Source organism: Cololabis saira, chromosome 10 (genome assembly GCF_033807715.1).
Source record: "Cololabis saira isolate AMF1-May2022 chromosome 10, fColSai1.1, whole genome shotgun sequence".
In the NCBI taxonomy this organism is placed as follows: domain Eukaryota; kingdom Metazoa; phylum Chordata; class Actinopteri; order Beloniformes; family Belonidae; genus Cololabis; species Cololabis saira.
This window is the reverse complement of record NC_084596.1, coordinates 37944859-37967640: the sequence shown is the minus strand read 5'-3', so window position 1 is coordinate 37967640 and position 22782 is coordinate 37944859. Positions and strand designations below refer to the sequence as shown.

The 22782-nt window shown below is 37.9% G+C and overlaps 1 protein-coding gene across 6 annotated transcripts in view; it reads left to right on the top strand.

Moving 5' to 3' along the window:
• The window catches only part of astn1 (astrotactin 1), a 490568-nt gene that overhangs the window by 176532 nt on the left and 291254 nt on the right, over positions 1–22782 (top strand). For all 6 annotated transcript variants that reach the window (XR_009783285.1, XM_061732846.1, XM_061732845.1 and 3 more), the window contains one exon: positions 11502–11652. Coding sequence is in view for 5 of the 6 variants with exons in the window: in XM_061732846.1 (XP_061588830.1) it covers positions 11502–11652 (151 nt within the window). In the remaining variant the exon portion in view is untranslated. The remainder of the gene's footprint in view (positions 1–11501; positions 11653–22782) is intronic.

Genomic DNA, 22782 nt, shown 5'->3' with positions numbered 1-22782 from the left:
CACATAATTTGATGAAAAATGTATACCTGACCAAAAGGTGGCGCTATGGAGTTCATCCAAGATTGTCATATCCACTTGTTCAGAATGGAAGCCTGATTACATGAATTGATTTTGGGCTGATTCTGACCAATTATGTTTAAGTTACAACAACTTTTATGTTCATGGCGAGACACCGAAATTTGACAACCTCTGACAGCGACGCCCTTTGATAAGAACTTACAGTTTTCTCTGTCAGTCATCGTCAATGTCTTACCTATTATCTGACCAACTTTGAGATCAATAAACTGATCTCGCTTGGAGCACAGATGCATACTACAAGACATAACAATTCCTGGTGCCAACAGGTGGCGCTACAACCGATCCTGAATATTCCACCATAGATGTCTTCAGGCTCAGTCTACAATCATGCACATACGTTTTCAACAACATAAAATCATGTATTGCTGAATTACAGCCAATTGATGTTTGATGGCGAGGCTTAAAAATGACCTCAAACTTCGGTGGATCACTACGGTCAAGCCCTCTGGCAGAAACTTAAAAGCTTCGCAATTTAGCGTCGGCCATGTGTCTAGATTGTACAAACCAAGTTGTGAGCCAATTCGATAAAATCTCTAGGAGGAGTTCGTTAAAGTACGAGGCCTGGAAATGACCATAATTCATGAAAAATGACATTTTCTGTTCAAAATGACGGACTTCCTGTGTAACTTAGAGCATGGGTCCAAGAGACTTTTTTGTAGGGCTTTGTCTGATATAATAGACACATAAAGGACATTGCTGTAAGTCAAACCATATTATGGGGCTCTTCAAAAACATAAAATAGGTGGCGCTATAGAGCCTAATCCTTTTTGACCCATGCCTGTCGCCCATAAAATACGTAATTTTACGCGACTCTGGAAGCGTGTGCAAAATTTGGTGAGTTTTGGAGCATTTTAAGGCCTCCAAAAAGGCAATTTATTTACGGCGAGAATAATAATAATAATAATTAAAGCTGCAAGCAGCGATGAACGGGCCCTCGCACTCACGGCCACCGCCCCCCATAAGCATATCAGAAATGACACCACCCACAACTTCCTATGTCAAACCATTCAAAAGTTATAGCAGAAAAAAGGGACAACCAATCAAAAGAAGGGGCGGGGCTAATTCAGGCCAATGAAGGTCAAGGACTCCATACAGAATCTGATGACACCACCCACGACTCTCTATGTCAAACCATTCAAAAGTTATAGCAGAAAATCGGGACAACCAATCAGAAGAAGGGGCGGGGCTAATTTTCGCCAATTATGGTCAAGGACTCAATACCGAGTCCGATGACACCACCCACGACTCTTTATGTCAAACCTTTCAAAAGTTATGGCAGAGAAAAGTATTCTAGTGGGCGCTGTTGAGCCGTTAGGCCACGCCCATTAATGCAAACCATGAAATATCAAATGTATCGACAGGCCTGGCTTTTCTTTAAGTTGCGACATGATACGGGTGTGTACCGATTTTTGTTCATGTACGTCAAACCGTATTATGGGGCTTGAGGCGCAAAGTTTTTTCTGTCTGAACCAATCAGATGAAGGGTGGGCGCGCTTTTTGCCGTCTAGCATCGCCACGGTAACGCTTTTGAAAGAGAAAAGTAATGCGTGGTGTCGGAGGATGGAGACGCACGTTTTGATGTATAACAAACCTGGGTGCACGTTACGTTCGGGCCGTATTAATGACCGAAGAAATGGCATAAATTGCGCCAAAATTACACGATTAATTCAAAATGTTCAAAATGGCCAACTTCCTGTTTGGTTTCGGCCATGGCGCCAAGAGACTTTTCTTTAAGTTGTGACATGATACAGGTGTGTACCGATTTTGGTGCATGTACGTCAAACCGTATTGTGGGGCTTGAGGCACAAAGTTTTCTAGGGGGCGCTGTTGAGCCATTAGGTCCCGCCCATTAATGCAAACCATTAAATATCAAATTTTTCACCAGGCCTGGCTCAGTGTTTCGAGAGGAGGTAGTAAAACGTTAATACCTGAAGCAACAGCAGGACTGGTGTCATCACCATCACCACCTTTGAACAGCCAATATGCTTACAGTGTTTTTTCATACACGTATAGTTCATACAGGAAGATAGTGTAGCCTTTGTCTCACGTGATTTGGCCTTGTATTCATATACATACTAATTGAATGATTATAGGCTATCCCATTTGTTGCCCAAATAAATCATTTCAAAATCAGTAAATAATTAAAATCAGTACTCGAGTTGTAAAAAAAAAAAATCAGGGGGGATGGTGGATTTGATCATATGGGGACAGATAATTGTGCTGATTACAAATAATATAATATATTACAAATAATAGCAGTGACCAAAACACCTGCAGAAATACTGCAGGAATGACATAGCAGCAGTTAAATGCAGCCTTCTGTAAGCTTTAAATATCCACTGGGCTTACATCAAATACATCAAAACACAACAATAAAAAACACTTTTCTGAACTTATCAATATGATTCTGTCCTTCACAGGATAAGTAACATGGATCACTGCAAAAACTCTAAATCTTAACAAGAATATTTGTCTTATTTCTAGTTAAAATGTCTCATTTTAGTAAAAAAATCTCATTACACTTAAAACATCTCATTACACTTAAAACAAGACTCATCACTGGAAAAAACAACAATTTTCACCTGTTTCAAGTAGATTTTCACTTGTAATAAGTAGAAAAATCTGCATGTGGAACAAGATTGTTTTGCTTGTAATGAGAAGATAAATCTTGTCCCATTGGCAGATTTTTCTACTTATTTCAAGTGAACATTTACTTGAAACAGGTGAAAATTGTCAAATAAGTTATTTTTCTGGTGTTATTTTTCTGGTGATGACTCTAAATGTTGAAATAGCAGTAAAACCACATTCATTGATGAAATAACATAAGGGATGGAAAGGAGGGATGGCAGTTTTACTGGGGGGATGATTTGGACCGTTTTTATTTCAGGGGGGAAATCCCCCTCATCCCCCCTCAACTCGAGTACTGATTATAATAAAGTGTCTTATAAATCAATAATTTTAAAATCTCAATCCTTATTTTTATTTAACGGCCAGGGTTTATAGGCTGCATATTTACACTGTGTAGCCTGAAAGTGAACTGCAACTTACGTGCGGACGCATCTTTGCTGTGGAGGGGGCTGAATAAATCAACCAATTTTTGACATTTGGCCGTGTCTTCCTCCAGCGCCTTTTTTTTCTCTCTCCCTCTCGGCACCGCCTTGTCGAGGCAAAACCTCATTTTAACTCTCCCTCGCTGTGGAAACAGCCCCTGCTTGTAATAATGGCTGCAGCTCGAGCGGCAGAGCTGGTGGTGGGCGTGGTTTCAGCAGCGGAGGAGACCGAGGGGTGGTGTGCATTTTGGTGACGTAAAGAAAATGCACCAATCTTAACGGCTCACAGAAACCACGTGACACTGGGGGACTCTGTAAGGGTGGGGGCGAGCAGAACTTGCAGATTTTCATAGGGATTTCATCTTTTCCGTGTTGGCAGGCTGAGGGGAGACCACTTTAAATATGTTAAAACAAGAAAACACGTGTTTTTCATAATAGGTCCCCCTTTAAAGATTTTCTAACAGTTTAGTTTGTTATGAACGTCAGAGATGTAGTTATAACACGGCATACTTGTGAATAATTATAAACATTGAAAAACGTACTTTTATATGAAAATAACCAGAAACAGAGAGCTATAACATGGTATTTATATACTGCTTTAATGAACATTATTTTTATAGCCTATAAGCTATAAATATTATTTTTCTATTTTAATAAAATTAAATGTTTTTCTCTCATTTCAATTAAAACAAATAGGAATATTATCGGTTTTAATGACAATTATTGTACATCACAGCTAATTGTAAAATACATTGATTCAATTCGATTATATACAGGAATTACAGGCTATGATAATAATAGAAAAGAAAGAAAAATGACTCAAACAAAAAAAAACAGTGAGTGAGACAGGCAAGACAGCGACAACCAATGCAAGTGGGATGTCAACAGTGTATACATATTTCAAAACACAGACAACAACTTCTGAGCAAGTGGTTTGTTGAGCAGATATTGGAATTAATCTCAGATATTTGCATGAGGTCACTCTCACTCTCAACTAAATAAATAAATAAATATATATATATAAATACAACAACACACCCCTCTCCTCTTAAAATAAATTCAAATAAACAATCAAACTTATTTCCTTATACAATTTATACAAAAACCATATGTCTTTGTAAAAGAGCATAATACAAAGTCTTTCAGAATAAATGTACGTATTTTTAACGTGTGACAGCATCCGGTATCATAACTACATCTCTGCCGTTTGTACAAACCAAACTGTGTGGAAATCGGGTAAAGAGTCTGGGAGTTATGAATGATTGTAGTCCGGGAGAAACCTTGCTCAGTAGAAATGATGCACTAAGACGCAAATAATGCCCTGTCCAAGATGGCGGCCGCATCGATCGGCGCCCGGTCCAAGATGGCGGCCGCGCCCCACCCCCCCTCCCCCGAAGAGCTGCGCGCGCATTCCAAACTGCACTCATCCCCCCACCTTCCCCCCGCGGGAGCTCAACCCCTCCCCTCCCCACCAGTGCTGCTGCAGCAGTCTTCTCAGCGGCAGCAGTCCTGCTGGATCTGACTGAGACACAGTCTGATCACACATAAATATTCATTTAAAATCACGTCTAATGATTAGGTTTATCAAAATCACAGGACATTTTCAAAATACAGTAAACAATATACTTATGAAGTCCCATATGTCTATGACATTTATTGACAAAGACATAGCTTTTTACGTTATTAGTTCATTTTTTAAATTTTTAGAGTGACCAAGTTTTTCAAACACAATATGTTACAGTGTATGATTTTTTACTCCTGTTGTAAGCTATCTGAAACTGTCATTTGATTTTCCTTACACAAAATCTTTGATTTTTAATTAATATTTTTCCAGAAATACAGAGTGACATAAAAATGCCAATTCCTTTCAAGAAATAACCACGATACGCGACACAGTCAACAAGGAACCTACTGCCAATCAAATGTGTCAATCTCATTAAGATTGGATAAACCAAACAGCAACTAAAGCACATAATTTGATGAAAAATGTATACCTGACCAAAAGGTGGCGCTATGGAGTTCATCCAAGATTGTCATATCCACTTGTTCAGAATGCAAGCCCGATTAAATGTATTGAATTTGGGTTCATTCTGACCAATTATGTTTAAGTTACAACAACTTTTATGTTCATGGCGAGACCCCGAAATTTGACAACCTCTGACAGCGACGCCCTTTGACACAAACTTACAGTTTTCTCTGTCACTCATCGTCAATGCCTTACCTATTATCTCACCAACTTTGAGATCAAGAAACTGATCTCGTTTGGAGCACAGATGCAAACTAGAAGACATGACAATTCCTGGTGCCAACAGGTGGCGCTACAACCGATCCTGAATATTCCACCATAGATGTCTTCAGGCTCAACCTACAATCATGCACATACGTTTTCGACCACATCAAATCATGTATTGCTGAATTACAGCCAATTGATGTTTGATGGCGAAGCTTAAAAATGACCTCAAACTTCGCCGGATCACTACGGTCAAGCCCTCTGGCAGAAACTTAAAAGCTTCGCAATTTAGCGTCGGCCATGTGTCTAGATTGTACAAACCAAGTTGTGAGCCAATTCGATAAAATCTCTAGGAGGAGTTCGTTAAAGTACGAGGCCTAGAAATGATAAGAATTCATGAAAAATGACATTTTCTGTTCAAAATGCCGGACTTCCTGTGTAACTTAGACCATGGGTCCAAAAGACTTTTTTGTAGCTCTTTGTCTAATATAATACTCACATAAAGGTCATTGCTGTAAGTCAAACCATATTGTGGGGCTCGTCAAAAAACATAAAATAGGTGGCGCTATAGAGCCCATTCTTGTGGACCCATGCCTGTCGCCCATAAAATACGTAATTTTACGCGACTCTGGAAGCGTGTGCAAAATTTGGTGAGTTTTCGAGCATTTTAAGGCCTCCAAAAAGGCAATTTATTTACGGCGAGAATAATAATAATAATAATAAACATCACAGATACAATAGGGTCCTCGCACTTTCAGTGCTCGGGCCCTAATAATAATAAACATCACAGATACAATAGGGTCCTCGCACTTTCAGTGCTCGGGCCCTAATAAACATCACAGATACAATAGGGTCCTCGCACTTTCAGTGCTCGGGCCCTAATAATAATAATAAACATCACAGATACAATAGGGTCCTCGCACTTTCAGTGCTCGGGCCCTAATAATAAACATCACAGATACAATAGGGTCCTCGCACTTTCAGTGCTCGGGCCCTAATTAAAGCACATTTATTTATTTTAAGTATTTTCAGTTTATATACACATTGATTGTCTTCAAGTGAAACATTTACATTTTCTTTTAATTTGTCATTTTTACTCATGTGGCTCTGTGCTGCTGACGGACATCTGTCCTTCCCATATCGCATTTACACATCTTACAGAAGCTTAACTGATCCCCATCTTGCTCTTCTTTAGGAAAGTAAATTCGGTTTCCCATTTTTAGAGATATTTACACAAAGTCTTTGCTTTTTTTTTAGCAGAAATGTCTTCTCTCTCATTACATCCATAAATCTCTGATTTGTTGTTCCGAGTTTGCTCCCGTTGTCGCCACTAACCTCGTGTGTGTGTGTGTGTGTATGTTAGTTATATGTGTGTATGTATGTTATATATGTGTATATGTATGTGTGTATGTTATATATGTGTGTATGTATGTATGTTATATATGTGTGTGTTTGTATGTATGTATGTTATAAATGTGTGTGTTTGTATGTTGTATCTTGCAACAGATGTTTTTTTCCATCTGTGAGTGGGTGTGTCCTTCATCAGCTCTCTTGGCAGTCGGCCATAATTTAATAACTCCTAAAACCCTGATTCTGTCAAAAAGGATTAAAGTTACAACTTGCTGTAGTGTATGTAAATGAATGTGTGGTGAAGTGTTTTGGAATAAAGGGACAGACATGTCCCTTTAAGGGACTTTGGGATACTATTGGTGAGACCACTACTGCTCACAAAGGTTATTAGTATGGCAGAAGAAGAAAGAGAGGGTGATATCAGCTATCTACTCAATGTGCTCCTACAGTGATTTATTATCTATTCTGTGTAAAGCGTAATTTGTTTTAGGATTTTTTTCAAACATTTATTTATATGCGATTCTTCCAACAGTTATATCAGTGTTCTTTCACATTATGAAAACTGTATTCTTCAGCACTGAACAGGAACTGAAAGAATAGATAAACTAAAATAGAAATGCGGGAACTTTTTAAGTGTTAACTGAATATTGAACTGCTTAATCCAAAGAAGAGATCAGAAATACTTGAGTACCAATTAGAAAAGGGCCAAACTTTATTTGATTGATCTGTCACACACAGAGTTATTGTCAGATAAAATGAGGCTTAAGATACGTAATTATTCTTTTTGTATACTGCTGTACCGGCACATGTCATTCTTAATGTAAAGGTTTTCATATTACAGTTTGGTTTTGCAGTTTTTCTCTGCCTGACTCTGTTGACACATTTCAGTTTTAGCTCTGCTTTTTTTGTCAATATTTGCTTTTCATTTGACAGCTTTCTTCAAGATGCAGTGTAAATAACTCAAATCCCTCTTATCTATGATCTGATGAACGCTCTCCTCAGCCTTCCCCAGGGACCACAAGGAGCGACTGCAACAACCTTCTTGAAACATGATGTTTTACCCTGCTTTGGGGCTGTGTTCCTTAATGTTTGATCGTCATTTGTTACTATTCTGCTGCCAGGAAAGCAAGCAAAACGCAATAGGTGCCTTTTCCCGTTGATTCGCTGCTGTCAGGGTAGTTAAAATAAGGACAATTACAGTGATTTAAAAACTGTTTTCAGTTTCAGCTAATATTATGACAATTCTTTTTCTTTTTGCTTTTTCTATTTTCTGAATATCAAACATACAAGGCAATTATCTTTATGAATAATTATTTCAAGTTCACTACAAGATGTACTGTAATTTGCCTTTAAACATTTTGCCCGTACTTGGTAACGGTATGAGTTCACTTCTGATCATCTAGTTCCAAAAGTCTTAAAATTAGTTAAGTACAACCTCAGGTGAACAGTAATGCACGACATAAAACATTCATTTGTTACTTATCAAAACCAAGTGCAGAAGCAGTGTTTACTGCTTCCATGTGAATTAGTGTAATAAGGTAGGTGTTGCTGATCAAATGCACTTGTTTAAGCAGGTGTGAGGACCTTTTTTATAAATTCACTTTTTACTGGCCTTGATCATTCAGATGTGCCATGACACAATGTGTAGGAGGAAAAACATCAACCACAGTCAGAAATACAATTGTTGCAGCCCATAAGTGTAGAAAGGGCTATGGATATAGTATTATTTTAATTCTTGCATTCTACAGTGACAGAGACTACTCACAAGTCATCCCAGGAGTGGACATCCCAACAGGTTCACAAGAAATTGCAGTGACCCCAAGCACTACATTTCAGGTTTTAAAGACCTGAGTTAACATGTAAATTGTTCAGGTTCATGAAAGCTTTTTTTCTCTGAAAATAACTTGTCAGTACAGCTTTAAAACATAGCATCTGACTTAAACACAAGACTTCTGGAGCAATGTCTTTTGGACAGCGGAGATGAAAATGAAACTGCTTGGCCATAATGTGCCTTTCCATAATTGGCAAAAAAACAAGCATAGCATGTCAGCACAAAGACTTTGTACCAAGTATAAAGAACAATGGTGGTGATTTGTGGTTGTTTTGAAGCCTTCGAACATGGGGCCGAGGCATTTTGCAGTCATTAAGGGAACTCTAATGTAAACCAGTATTCTTGAATCAAAGCTGATTGAAATGTTGTGATCATGTCATAAGACAGCTGTGCATGAATGAATATCTACTTTATAAAGCTAAATGAACTGAAAGAAAGGTGCATAAAATGCCGCCACAGTCATGTGAGAGACTCATGATACCGTACAAACAACAACCATTCAAATTACTGCTGCTTAAATTGCTTCCACAGGCCACTGAATCTTTTGTTGTAGTTTTTTGTTAGTTTTTTTTTTGCATTGTTTTTATTAAATGAATAATAGAACAGTGTTATATTGTTCACCTGATGTAACTAATTTTAATACTTCATCACATGATATTTGATATCTTTTGATACTTTGAAAAAATATTTTTTTAAGCCATGTTTTTTTATTTAAAACCATGCTGTGTAAAATTCAAGAAGTCTGAGAGCGTGTACTTTGTCTAAACATAAATGTATCTTAGCATTTACTGAATTAAGTTATAGCTTCAGCAGCAACATCAAGGTTTAATTTTTTACTTATTTTTAGATATTAAAATGGAAATTGTGTTGCACATAATGTGTGCATGTGTCCTAACTATAATTATGGTCCCACAGTAATTTACTATTCACACTTGCTCTCAGTTTCATCCAATAGGTCCCTTCAGAATAAATGGCAACAAAGTAATGGGCAATTATAGTAGAAAAACTGGTTAGTAAGATATAATCAATTTGACAGTGACAGGAAACCTGCTTTTTTTCCTCTCAAAAGGTAGTGGCTAAATTAACATTCTTTTAAATAATTTTTATTTCCATTTTTGGGGGAGGAAAGCCAAAAATAAGTGATAATTTTCCTCACCGAAGGCAAGGCTCAGAACAATGCTATTAAACAGGTTACTTATTTGTCGTTAATGCTCTTCATCTGCATAAATGCTTGTGTGATTTGGATTCAGCTTGAATCTCTGAGGTCGACATTGCTTTGGTCTTCTCAATTACTCTTAAGCACTCACACTGCCCTCCCTTTGTTTGGTGATTATTTATTGGCTATGCAAGATACTTATGGTGGAAAAAAAAAGAATAAGAAAATACAATGTTTATTTCTTTACCGTAACTGTAACAGCAAGGTTAGTGTATTCAAATCAGTGTGTTTTATTATAAATGTCTCCTATTTTGTTTTGCAGTTGTGCTGTGAATAATCATTATCCCAATGTTATTAGAAATACAATTAATTAGTGGTTTTAAAATGATTGAGGGTCGTCTTGATTCGGAATATTTATTTATTGACAAACACACGACATCTAACAAACCGGGATAAAAAGAGTGTCCATGTAATCAAGGCAACAAGAAAAAAAAAGATCTAAAGAAACGTGTTATTCTCATCAGTATTCCATCCATCAATTATCTACACCTGCTTTTTCCTCTGCCAGGGCATGGGGTCTGCTGGAGCCTATCCCAGTTCCTTGTTGCCTGAAGGCAGGGGGCGAGTCTGGGTAGATCCACATACCATCAGAGGGCACATATAGATAGCAGTAAGCCAACATTCACACCTATGGGCAACTAAAAGTCAGCAGTTAGCCTGACATACAGGCTTTTGGACTCCGAGGAAACCAGAGCATTTGGAGAAAACCTACCCAAGCTATTAGAAAACAAACTCCAGAGAGGAGGAATCCAGCTAAGATTTGGACCAGGAACCTTCTAGCTGTGAGGCAGCAACGAGTGCCATCAACCCACCATGTTGCCCTTAATCAGTGTTAATACGTGTATACTGCATATTCCTGACAGGAAACAGCATATTTCCCACACAATTATTGGATTTGCATGTCTTTGGACGTAAATTGTAAAGTTGTTACACTGCTCTTAAAAGAGGATCATCTTACAGAAGCAATTATCCTTCAACTAGTTGCTATGAACAGTGCTGAAGAGATGTGGCTGTAAACACTGCTTTCGTTTCTCTCCCTGTTGAATTATGAACAATTCTTTAAATACAATTTCATTAAGATCTAAAGAAATTGTGTCAATTTTGAACTTGTGTTTGGGCACAATGTCTTTATTTTTAAGCTACTGTAGTTTTTGAACTAATTGTAAAACATTGTAGTGTTAACTTTATTAACATGAAAAGAAATATGAGTTGGTCAACACTGATACATCAAAATTGTTTACATCCCTTGCCAGATTGTCTTTGTTACTCCCAATTTGCTGTCCAACCTTAAAACTGTGTGTTATTTACGTTTTCAACCTCAGTATTTCCTGGTTTGTCTCTTTGACTTGCTAACTACATCGTCAATGAGTTTTTTAATGTGTTTTTTATATATATACACCTGTGCTGTTGCCAGACTCCATTGGCTTATCCATATATTCTACTGTAGTCCTTCCTGTATCCACCTGTACACAATAATTGTGTGTTACTGCATTGTTTAATATTATATATTGGTCATCAATATACATGTGTCTTAGTCTGTCCTTCTTTTGTGGATGGTAAAAAAGATTAAAAAATAAATAGATAAAAGATTGTCCTCTGAATTCAAGTAAAACATGCTCTATAACTTTTGAACGTTTTGGGTACACCTTTATATAGTTGTTACAGAGGACATTTCAATTACTCCCAATCCTGCCTGTGCATGTAACACAAAAGTCTTTCTGTGTCATTCTTTTACTATTTTTGCAGAGAGGAGTTGATGATCAGTTCATCCTTTGACTCTTTGGAAGTTCTTCTGGACTCTTTTGGACCTGTCAGAGATTGCACCAAGGACAATGGAGGGTGCAGCCGCAACTTTCGCTGCATATCTGATAGAAAGCTTGATTCCACTGGCTGCGTGGTGAGTTGTCTTTCTTTTATACTACTTTATGGAAGTTAAGATATTTTAACTTCAATTCAATAAAAATGACCTCATGTTAAATATATTTTGTATATATGTACTGTATCTTTACTCCATCTTATGACTGATACAGTGCGAAAGCCTAATAATGTCATCCAAATTTTTGCGATTTTTGATCTTATGCCCACATATCACTGTATAGTGACCTTTTTAATGTGCAGTAGTTCATGAACATGCTGTCGTTGTCGTCAGTGGTTGGCTCTCTCTACCTGCATAAATATTAATTGCAGGCCAGAGTGACCCACATGAAGGACGCGTAACAAGCCTGCATTCAAATGTCTCTGTGCAGACAGTTTAACTCTGCCTCTTCTTCCACGTGCCTTTTAGGCCGACGACACAGTCATTACCTCCAGGTGGTGCTTAGTAACCAGGAAATGTAGCAGCCAGGTTTGTTCTCCATCTGTTGGAAACTCCAGCTATACCGAATCTTTATGCCTTCTGCTAGTGTTTTGTTTCTCTTGACTCAACCCCGCCAATACACCCAACCCTTTAATTTCTTTTTCAAGAGCTTTTATGTACTTGAATAGTGCTTTTTCAGGTGGTCTGGAAAGAATCCTATTAATGCAACAGAGCATGCTTATCTCTTGTGATGTATCTCAATTTAGAGGGGAACAGCTTGTGACATGATTTTAATGGGAGAGGACTTCCGTTATAGAGTGGAGCAAAGAAATGTATTCCCATGCATTTGTACATATAGGTTGTAATATTTAGTCAGAAAATAGAGAAAAGTTAGAAACGTTTAATTTTGGCAAGTGATGGAGTACGTTCATGAATGAGGTGTTTAATCATCTTACTGTCATCACAAACTCTACAACCTAAGTTGGTTTCGAATTTCAAACTTTTTTTTTTTTTGCCCTCGCTGGTCAAGATGAAAGTGCAAAGCTCACATATTCAAGGGTCAAATATGGGTATTGTATGAGTAGTACATTTTCAATTTTAATTTCATTCCTTTTTTTTTTTTACCAACTGTCTGCGCATATATGGTAAATACTTTTATTAGGTAAAACCTTTATCAATGGGATATACATATGCTTTTTGATCTTACAGCAAATGTTAGTTTTCCTAAAGTGCGTGAATGTAAGTGAGTGTATGTGGCCTTCACCAGCCCTCTTTGACACTCTGACCTAACATACAGTATTTTAGAAACACTTGAATTCCTAGTTCTAAAAAGATAGATAAAATCACCAATGTGAAACATGAAAGGACAAGACTGATAAAAAAGACAACACAGTGACGAGTGCAGTGTGTGTAGTTCGGTGATTACTGTAGTGTTTGTGGGATGTGTCTTAGTAGTGAAATGTGTTCGGTACATAGCTCGGTTTTGAGGTCATGGTTTGGTTCATTTTCGGCGCAGTAAGGGAAAAAATTAAAAAAACATAAAAATTGCCTTTTGATTAATTTTCAACTTTTGCAAATAACAGTTAATACATTTTCATAAAATGAGACATGAAAAAATTAAAAGCTTTAGCCCGATCTACTGGAAAAAGCCTGTTTAAATGCCAAAGTTAGCTGCGTTGACACAGTGCTGGTTTCTCTCCTTGCAGCAGTGATATTCACATTTGATTGGCGCTGTTTCAAATCCGTTACGAGGTTTGGCGTGTTGCCAGAGACATGCCCGATTGTTGGTGAACAAGAATGGCATACTGCGCTTGTCTTATCTACTTGTCTTTGTCCGTTGTTGTTTTTCACCTGGAATCCGAAGTGTTCCCAAATAGGAGCCCTTAAAGATAAGTGAGGGTCTTCAAGCTCCGGTTCGTCTGCTTGCCGGAAAGAAAAAAAAAAGGAAAGAAAATAGAACTCGGATTTGAAGTATGCTCTGCTTGCAAAACAAGCCTGTTAACTAGCTGCTGTTAAACATTGTACCGTACTGGGATCGGTACACATCTGCACCGTACCGACAGCCCAGTACCGAAACGGTTCGGTACGAATGTGTGTACCGTTACCTGATTGATCGGGGGGTGTTTGGTTCCTGGGGTTTCAGGGTTATTGGTGTGTGTGTCTGGTGTGTGGATACCAGCCAAGAAGCACCTGCAACCCCTGCGCTACCACCCCCACAAGGGCTGCACCCCCCACTGACAGGAAGCCAGGGCCAAAACCAGGTAGCCCCATCCCAAACATCCCCAGACTGCCCTGTCCCAGACCCTGGCACTGGTGCCGCAAAGGGCTACTGACCCAACAGACCACCACTCCGCACAGCTCCGCAGCATCAACACCCCTCCCGCCACCTGCCGAACGCCAGCAGATGAAAGGAGAAGACTTTAATTCCCCTTTAATTCCCCAAAACACAGTAGATTTGGGGATTTCACTTTAGCCTTCGCCATCAATGTGGTTTGCAACATGCACAGAAGTTAGCTCTACACTGTCATATGAGTTCTCAACCAGGACATTTACCAACAATCTTTTCTTTTTCTTTTTATTCAAGGGCTAGTTTTGACTTTTTTACCATGCAGCTGCTGCTTCAGAGAATCAAAAAGCATCTCTAATATCAATCTTCAGCATTTCCCAAACTTTTTGAAGGCCTAGTGTTGCATTTCCCTCAGAAACAAATATACACAAAATCTGTGTTTATTTCCTGTTGTTCTTGAAACTTCACAACCCTCCTGGTCAGGAAGAACCAATTTCCAGGCTGAGCGATTGCATTTTATCAGGAATGTATTACTGCTGCAACCACACTGCCTAGTTCTGACATCATTATGTCACTGGAGTTGCCATGGTTCAGTTATCAGAGTCTATCCGCTCTCACTTGTTAGCATAAGTTGTTAAACAACAGAAGCTGGAGCCTTCGTTGTAAAGTTCATTGTAAATTGCTTTAATTGAGCTGACAAAGTGTATCCGCATGCTTGAGTCAAGGGTGACCCAGTCTTAATTCATGTGGGGGATTTTTTTGTAAGGAGTCCTGTAAGTGGCATAAAAATGTCGGGAGAGACATATCCATCCAATTTCATCTTACTTGAAGAGATGACAGAGTGGATATTTTTAGCCAGGCCTTTAAAGTCTCATGGGCATTCGAATCAGTCATGCTCAGTTGTGATTTTTTTTTTTTCTCCCTATCCCTTGAGAGGGGAAGCACAAGAGAAATCCTGATATTGTGTTTCGGCATCCTTCCTCAGTGAATAATAAATGGATGATTTTAAACAGCGTGCTTTTTTTTCATCTTTTTAGAACACTTCCACTTTAGGTTGCACTGACTTGCAAATACTTGGCAAAAGCATTGAGGAAATAAATAAATAAATAAATAAGTGAAATAAAACTTCCTTGAAAATTAGTTCAGTTGAAACATCAGCTTTCCATTTATCAAGTAGCAACTTAAAATATTAATGTAATATCTCTACTATGCCCTGATTTTTTTTCCAAAGCATTTAGAACATTAGGTTAATTACACTGGACCCAATAATAAATATTTATCACGTTTAACATGACACATATCTAAACAGACATATAGAGCAGCTGGCATTTCATTCAGATTATCTGTCCAGAAGAATTTTGACAGACTGAGTTATTAAAATTAGAAAAAGAAAATTGCTATTTAAAGTTTCCTATTCTATCGTCTTAACCTGTAAATACTTGTTGCAAGGACTTTTTGTGTAGTTTTACCTTGGTACCTGACCCAAACAAGTGGCAGAAAACTGTTGAATGTTAATCTTGCCGATTAACAACTACCATTAACCTAAAGGGCCGGAACATGTAGCCAAAACTATTCATTTATTAGGGCCCGAGCACTTACAGTGCGAAGGCCCTATTGTATCTGTAGGAATTGTTATTCTTTCTTTCCTTCTTCTGACGAAAGGCGGGCCTTTTTGCCCCCCTAAACGTGCCCAAAAAGTCACCAAATTTTGCACGCAAGCCAGGCCTGGCGAAAAATTTGATATTTAATGGTTTGCATGAATGGGCGTGGCAAAATGGCTCAACAGCGCTCCCCGGAAAACTTTGTGCCTCAAGCCCCACAATACTTCAATCTTCTGATTGCTTGTCCATATTTTCTGACTATAACTTTTGAATGGTTTGACATAGAGAGTCGTGGGTGGTGTCATTGAAATCTGTATTGAGTCCTTGACCTTCATTGGCCTGAATTAGCCCTGCCCCTTCTTCTGATTGGTTTTCCCTATTTTCTGCTATAACTTTTGAATGGTTTGACATAGGAAGTCGTGGGTGGTGTCATTTCTGATATGCTTATGGGGGGTGGTGGCCGTGAGTGCGAGGGCCCGTTCATCGCTGCTTGCAGCTTTAATTTATTTAGTTTTTTAAGGAATTCATTGCAATGTTCAGTCCTATACATACATACATACATACATACATACATACATACATACATACATACATACATACATACATACATACATACATACATACATACATACATACATACATACATACATACATACATTAATTTTTCACAAATGATTACTGATATGTGGTAATGGCCACCTATAACCGTGTTCCTTGTGATATCAGTTTAATTCTAAAAAACAGTTTTTTTTTTGCATCTGTTTTTGCCCTTGGTCCATTTAAGAAAAGAAAAACAAGAAAACAAACTAGTTATACTTGCATTTCCTGTCTGTCTTAAACCAGATAGATGGATAGATAGATAGATAGATAGATAGATACCTACCTTCCTACCTTTTATTCATCACTGTCACCAGTGGCTGACACAGAGTTTCTCATGATATGCTGCTGCCCGTTAGATTTTTAAGTACATAGCATGCCTTTTAAAGAAATGAACCAAAGCCAGTGTTTGTCGTTTGTGTAGTGAACAGTAGCAACACAGTAAGTGAGTGTTTGCTAATGCAAACAGATGAAGCATTAAACTGTTATCTACAGACAGATGCCTGCTGCTACTGTTGAGATTGTTCAGAACTTTTTTCCCTTTAATGTGCACCATTTTGAGCTTTTGGTCCTGATCTCTTTGTTGTTCATCAAACATGTTTTTTCTGACTGTCCTTTTTTTTTTTTTTATTACATTTTCATATTTTGTTTTTGATCAGCAGAATTAATACAAGTTTGACATCACTAGTTAAACACAACAACATTCCATGTAACAAGGTAAACTTTTATTTGTTTAAGTTTTAAATTTGATCTCTTCCATAGTATACATTAACTGTTCACTATTATCCTTGTTTAAAGCGGATTGATTTGAATCCACAACTGAATTGTGTTCTGCTGGATTTGCCTCCATTCGCTAAATCTGTTTGGAAGTCATTCCCGGGCCATGCTGTTGCTGCCTTAGTTGATTAAGATGCTAATTACAAAGAGACTGCAAGCACAAATTGAACGAAAGAGGCAACATAAATTTACCCTACACTTTTATTTATACAGAGTTCGCCTCATATATTCAAACATTTTTTGAGTGATTGGATATGATGTTAAAATTAAATTATAGTTGCTTATAGTTGTTTCTGATCTTACTGTTTATTGCAGTTTGAGACTGATGGGCTTTTTGTTTGAATGAAAAATATCATTTTTTGACTCAAGAAGACAAAAAAACAACATGGAAAGGCAACACCACTGCAAGTGAGTAAAGGCATTGTTTCTCACCCACACAAGACGCATCCCTCTCCTGTCCATCACCACAGAGCGCTGCTTCCAGCTATCACTGCATACATTACTGTGGACTTAAGTAATTATCTCATGACTGTCAAGCTTATAAATGAGACTCTCATGTGTCTAATCAGGTTGGTAAACTGGCTGGGCTCCGACGATATGATTCCACCCTAATCAATTAACACCTTGTCTGATTTGGCACACCCAGGAGCCATCCTGTGTGCATTTAATATTCTTTCTCATGCAATTCAGCTGATGCCGATGGATTGCGCTGACTGACCAAGCCGCTCTCTCTAACTGATGTATCGCACTCCTGGGGGGAGGCAGTATGTGATGCCTGAGGAAGCGGGAGCGTAATAATCACAGGATGATTGCGAGATTAATTAGTTTCATCTTGTTACTTGTCCCCCTAGCAAAATCATGAAGAAAAAACAAAACAAGAATATTGTTTACGGAACAGATTGCTACCAAGATGGAATGAGGAGGACAACTGAGCAATGTCCAGGCAGCTAATGTAGTGTGCGTTTATATGAGATTTGATACATAAACCTGCTGGACTTGAGGTCAATACTGCTGTTTTATGTGTTTTATAGCTTCAATTTTATAGGATTGTGCTCTGGAGGAAGAAAGATTTTTCTGTTCAGGTGTGAACAAACAGATGAATCAAGATAAAGAATGAATTATATGTGTAAAACCTAAATAATTAATCACTTTCTATTTAACCCTTTAATGTAGATATTAATAACAGCATTAATTTGTTTATTATCAAATATATACACTGTTTATTTTTAAAAGAATGCTCAACTGAGCAATAAACCCGGTGAAACCAAAGTTTAGTCTTGTGCTTCATTGAATATCGAGTGTGTTCAGATTTTTCCAAACAACTGAAAGGATGTAACATCTGAAAACACTGTAATAACGAAAGAAGAAATCCCACCTCTCTGACCAGCTGGGTTATTGATAATATTTCTGAAGAACATCAGCCTCTTTGCTGCTGGAGGAAGTACTTTGTCTCCCATCGTTGTATTTCCGGACGTGCCCTTAGGCAGCAAAAAACAATCTGAGCTGAGATCACATTTTGGGACTTGGAAAAGTAGTATTGAGTTGAGTCGTTACCTGAAAGAGATATCAAGTAATCAGGCATCTCCTCCTCATGTTATCGAGCATGGCCATTCTGGACCTCATCCAATAAAAACCTTGACTTTTTGACTCTGTGGATGAAATGGATTCAAATTATTTTTCAAGGTCTTAAAATTGTACTGATTTACAAAGCTCATTTTAATAAAAATCAAAGCAGTCATGCAAAGCAGTGATTAACACAGAGCTGCGAACAAACAGAGCCAGTGACATTCAAGAGTGTGTAATTTACCATCAACATACTGTACGTGCATCTTGTTACTAAACACGCTTTAGAAGCACGAACCTGATTACCTACTCAGGTTAAATATTTGAGATTTGTTCTTTGACTGCTAAATAGTGGTTCTTTGGCTGTTTTTTCAAGCATTACAGCAAGAAATCTCTTTGAAATAACCAATCCAGGAGGTTGACCAACCATATGGATATCTGACAGAGCTGTTTCAGAGCAATGACAGTGTGTCACTGCATCCTCGCCAGGTGATAATGTTATATTCCTTTTCACTGAAGTCGAGCGTCCATCAACCCTAGATTTACACAAAACGCATCGAAAATAAGAAAAAGGCATTGCAAAAACGTGTCAAAGCTTTCACAAGATGGATTTGTATTCGATTCGACAATCCTGTTTATCGCAAAAGTGTAATGAAACATTTTTGTGAATTTTCAGGTCTGGCAACACTGGATGTGATGTAGCCAAAAAATCTTAAGTCATGAAAATCTAGTCTTCAGTCGTTTATGGCCTCATTAATACGATGCACTTGTGCTGTAACGCGACTTTATCGTCATGTATTACGTAAGGGCTTTGACTCTGACTAATTATTTAACAAATTGTTGCAATTGCCACTACTTCTATTGAGAAAATAGTGAGATGATGAATGCAGTGGGTGATTATTCAAAGACTAAAGATGTTTTCGTCCATCTTCTTCAACTTGAGATTTTCTTTTTTGCTGTTTTGAAGAGAAGACTAGCAGAACGAGATAAGGAAAGTTACGAGATTTACACTTATTCAAAGAACACTGTTCAATGGAAACACCGACCCCCTGGAGCCCTGTCTTTATCGAACTTTCAGAGATTTGAATGTGTAACGGAAACAGGAACTGAGAGACAATGACACTCTAGGAGCACAACCTCTTTTGGTTTAACACATAAAATAGATGTGGTAGTAGAATCTCTTCCTTCACACAAACACATACACACACAAAGAAATAAACTGCAAGTATTTTGCAAGTAGCTGTGGGAGGAGAGAGTTTTCTTCCCCCTTTCTTTTGTGATTTATAAATATTCCAATTTAGTGCAGATAATGACTCAATCTGCATTGAATTACAAGGACGAACATCAGTAAATAAATGTGAGTTGGTTTACTGAAATAGTCATTGCAAAAGTTGTTGCACTATGGAAGGAAAACTCCAATAACAGATATACAACAGCACCAAATCGAGTAGGTCCACACATCTGAGGCAGTAATATACTGCTGTGCAGATAATGCAATTATATATTTTTTCTTTTGTTCTGAAACAGGGTTTGTGGCAGACACAAGGCTCTTGGAAACATGGGGCTAAAAGTTTTTCTTGTTATTTATTCTTGTCAGCTTCATTTTAGTTTGATCTTAAAATCATATTTCTCTGTGTCTCTGCTTCACAGCCTTTTTATTTTATATAGTGTGCTTCCTCTTGTTTATATTTGATTCATAATGTTACTTTACACATGGGTTCAGCTTCTGATTGTTGCCTATGTTTTGTGTTTGTCATCATCTCCATCAGTATTTTTATTGTTTGACTACATTTCTTTGCTTGGAAATGGTACAAAATTCCCCAGTGGAGAAAATCTGATCAATTAAACATGTTATTCTTATTGCTAAATTTCACAAGGCTCAAAACCCTCTTTTATTGCTTGTTTTTCACAGCAGTGCTGTTACATGTCTGAAAGCACTTTGTGACCTGCACGTTCAAAAGTCTGTTTCCTCAGAGAGCAAAACAGCAGAAAAAAAAGCAAATCATCTAATTAATTCTGGAAACTTTCAACGTAAAGTGGGACACTTTCAGCGTGCAATAAGTGATGTATTTTTAAAAGTAATCTGTATGTGGCTTCCCTTTGTTTAAAATTCAGCTCACAGTAGCAGCTTCTTTTTTTTCCCTTTTGAGTTGGAACTTTTACTAGTAATTTAATAAATGAGGACCAAAATGTTCATAAAACTTAGTAAACAACTTTTAAATGCTTTGCAGCTAACAACAACAGATCCATCAGAAGTGTTGGATCATTAAAACGATTAAATGTGTCTGCAGCAGTGATTGAATTAGTGGATGAAAAGATCCAGGGTCAGAAAACATAATCAGTCTCTTAAAGAATGGTTTTCAGTCCCCATCCATCCACGTGACCTCAGGTTTCCTTCATTCTGTGCTTTTTGCACTTCATTGAGGAAAAGATAACATCCACTGAGGACTGGAATGAGGAAATGATTGGTCTGGGATGACCCTTGCCACAAGGTGCTTATCTCATCACACACTATGGATGTTCTCAAGATAATTTTCTCTATTAGGAAGCATGAAAGAGGGGTTGATAATGTCTGGTTTAAAAACCACTGTTGGCTATCTTTACTGCAGAGGTGAATACAATAAATTAGGTTAATTCATTAACATTATCAGATGTTCCCAAGATCTTCCCAAAAGAGAGCAAAATAAAAGAAAAAAATCAACCAAAAATAGGGATACTAACTTTCGAACATGACTCTGTCTACATATATACACCATGAAATCAGTCAGTATGCCTTTAAATCCTACACATGGACCTATTACAGGCTGTTTCATCATTACATTTGTTGTAAATTACTTCAATATGTTTTCCTGTAGAAATGTGCCGCGGGAGAAATAAAGTGGCATATTGCAAAATACATCTTTTCAAAACATAGCAATTATTATATGTTAGAAAATGATATTAAAATAAAATGCTTCTGGTCTCAGTTCCTGTTTTCTTTGCAGTCATGAAAAACGTTTGGGTTTGCAAACCATCCTTCTCACAAAGATGTTGAATTTCCTTATAGCTTCAAGTCAGGAAAATTAACAAAATAAGAAAACAAAAAACATGTATTTCACTATGTATTTCCTTTAAAAAAAAGTTTGAAAAAAAACACCCATCATTTTACATTGCTTTCAGACACAAAACAGTTTAACACATTAGCAACAGAGCAAAAGAGAGAAAATGTGACCATTACATGCATAGTAGTCAGCATTCAGACTAATTTGTGCTAAAGGTGGGGTATTAAGAACATCTACCTTCCTGGCTGCTCCTGTCAGATGGATGTTCTTCATTCCTGATCTTTTATACAAGTTTGGATGAGGACCCTGTTTGCAAATCCTGACTTATAAGGAGCTATACACATTAAAACAATTTCAGCTGCTGTCCCCCCCTGAGTCTACAGATTCTAGTGTAGAGGCTAGTGTTCTCGTACGGGTTGGGAGTGGGGGCATTGTGATTGTGAATTGTGAATTTTATTTTCCCACCTTGATTTCAGTTAATTAGTCTTTATTATTATGATTTGCTCCTGTAGCCTCCACAGAGCATTTTCAGTCTTTTTTTTTTTTAGTCGATGATTTCGTCTGGGTCATGATCCTGCAGGGACATTTCTTCCTCAGACATGACGTGTCTGACAAGACATGATCACGCATGGAGCCGTTTCTTGTTGTGCACATAATGCAGAAGCACAGGGCCCTCATAACCATCAAGCAGCTACCAAGCTATGATTTCAGCCTCACTCATGCACAATATGAGGAGAAATTAAATCTTGATTTATTGTCACCTAAATCAGAACATTTAAGTGTTTCACCGTGAAGAGCATGTTATGTCTCAGATGTCTGTCGTGACTTCAAAGGGTATTCTTCCAAATTTGTGTGGTTTTAAAAGTCAGACTTTCTGAGTGTTTTTTTTTTTTTTTTTTACACTTGAAATCTTTTTTATTCACAATCTCAATTTTGTTTTTCTTGCAAAATTGCATGGTTTGGGAGTCGAAATGTTGGGAGTTTTCCCTTAATAATTAGTTTTTATAAAGCCAGACTTTTTTTGTTATGGGTTAGACCCCATGAGGGAGACAAGTCTCAATAGTATCATGCCTAAAAATATTCCAAGAAGGGGCACGGTGGCGCAGCTATTAAAAATACGTGCAGTGGTCTCACAGGAAGAGAAGAATGTCCTGGGTTCAATTCCTGCCGGGGGCGCTGTTGGCTGAGTGCATGTTAAGTTCCCCCATGACTTCAGCGCCCGCTCCCTGGGTGGGGTTGGGGAAAGGGCCTTTCTGTGTGGAGTTTGCATGTTCTCCCCGTGTTCCCTTGGGTAGCAATGTGAGCTACCCTCACAAAAACATGCAACAGTCCTGGGCTATACATGCCCCCTCTGGCCAACCGGGGA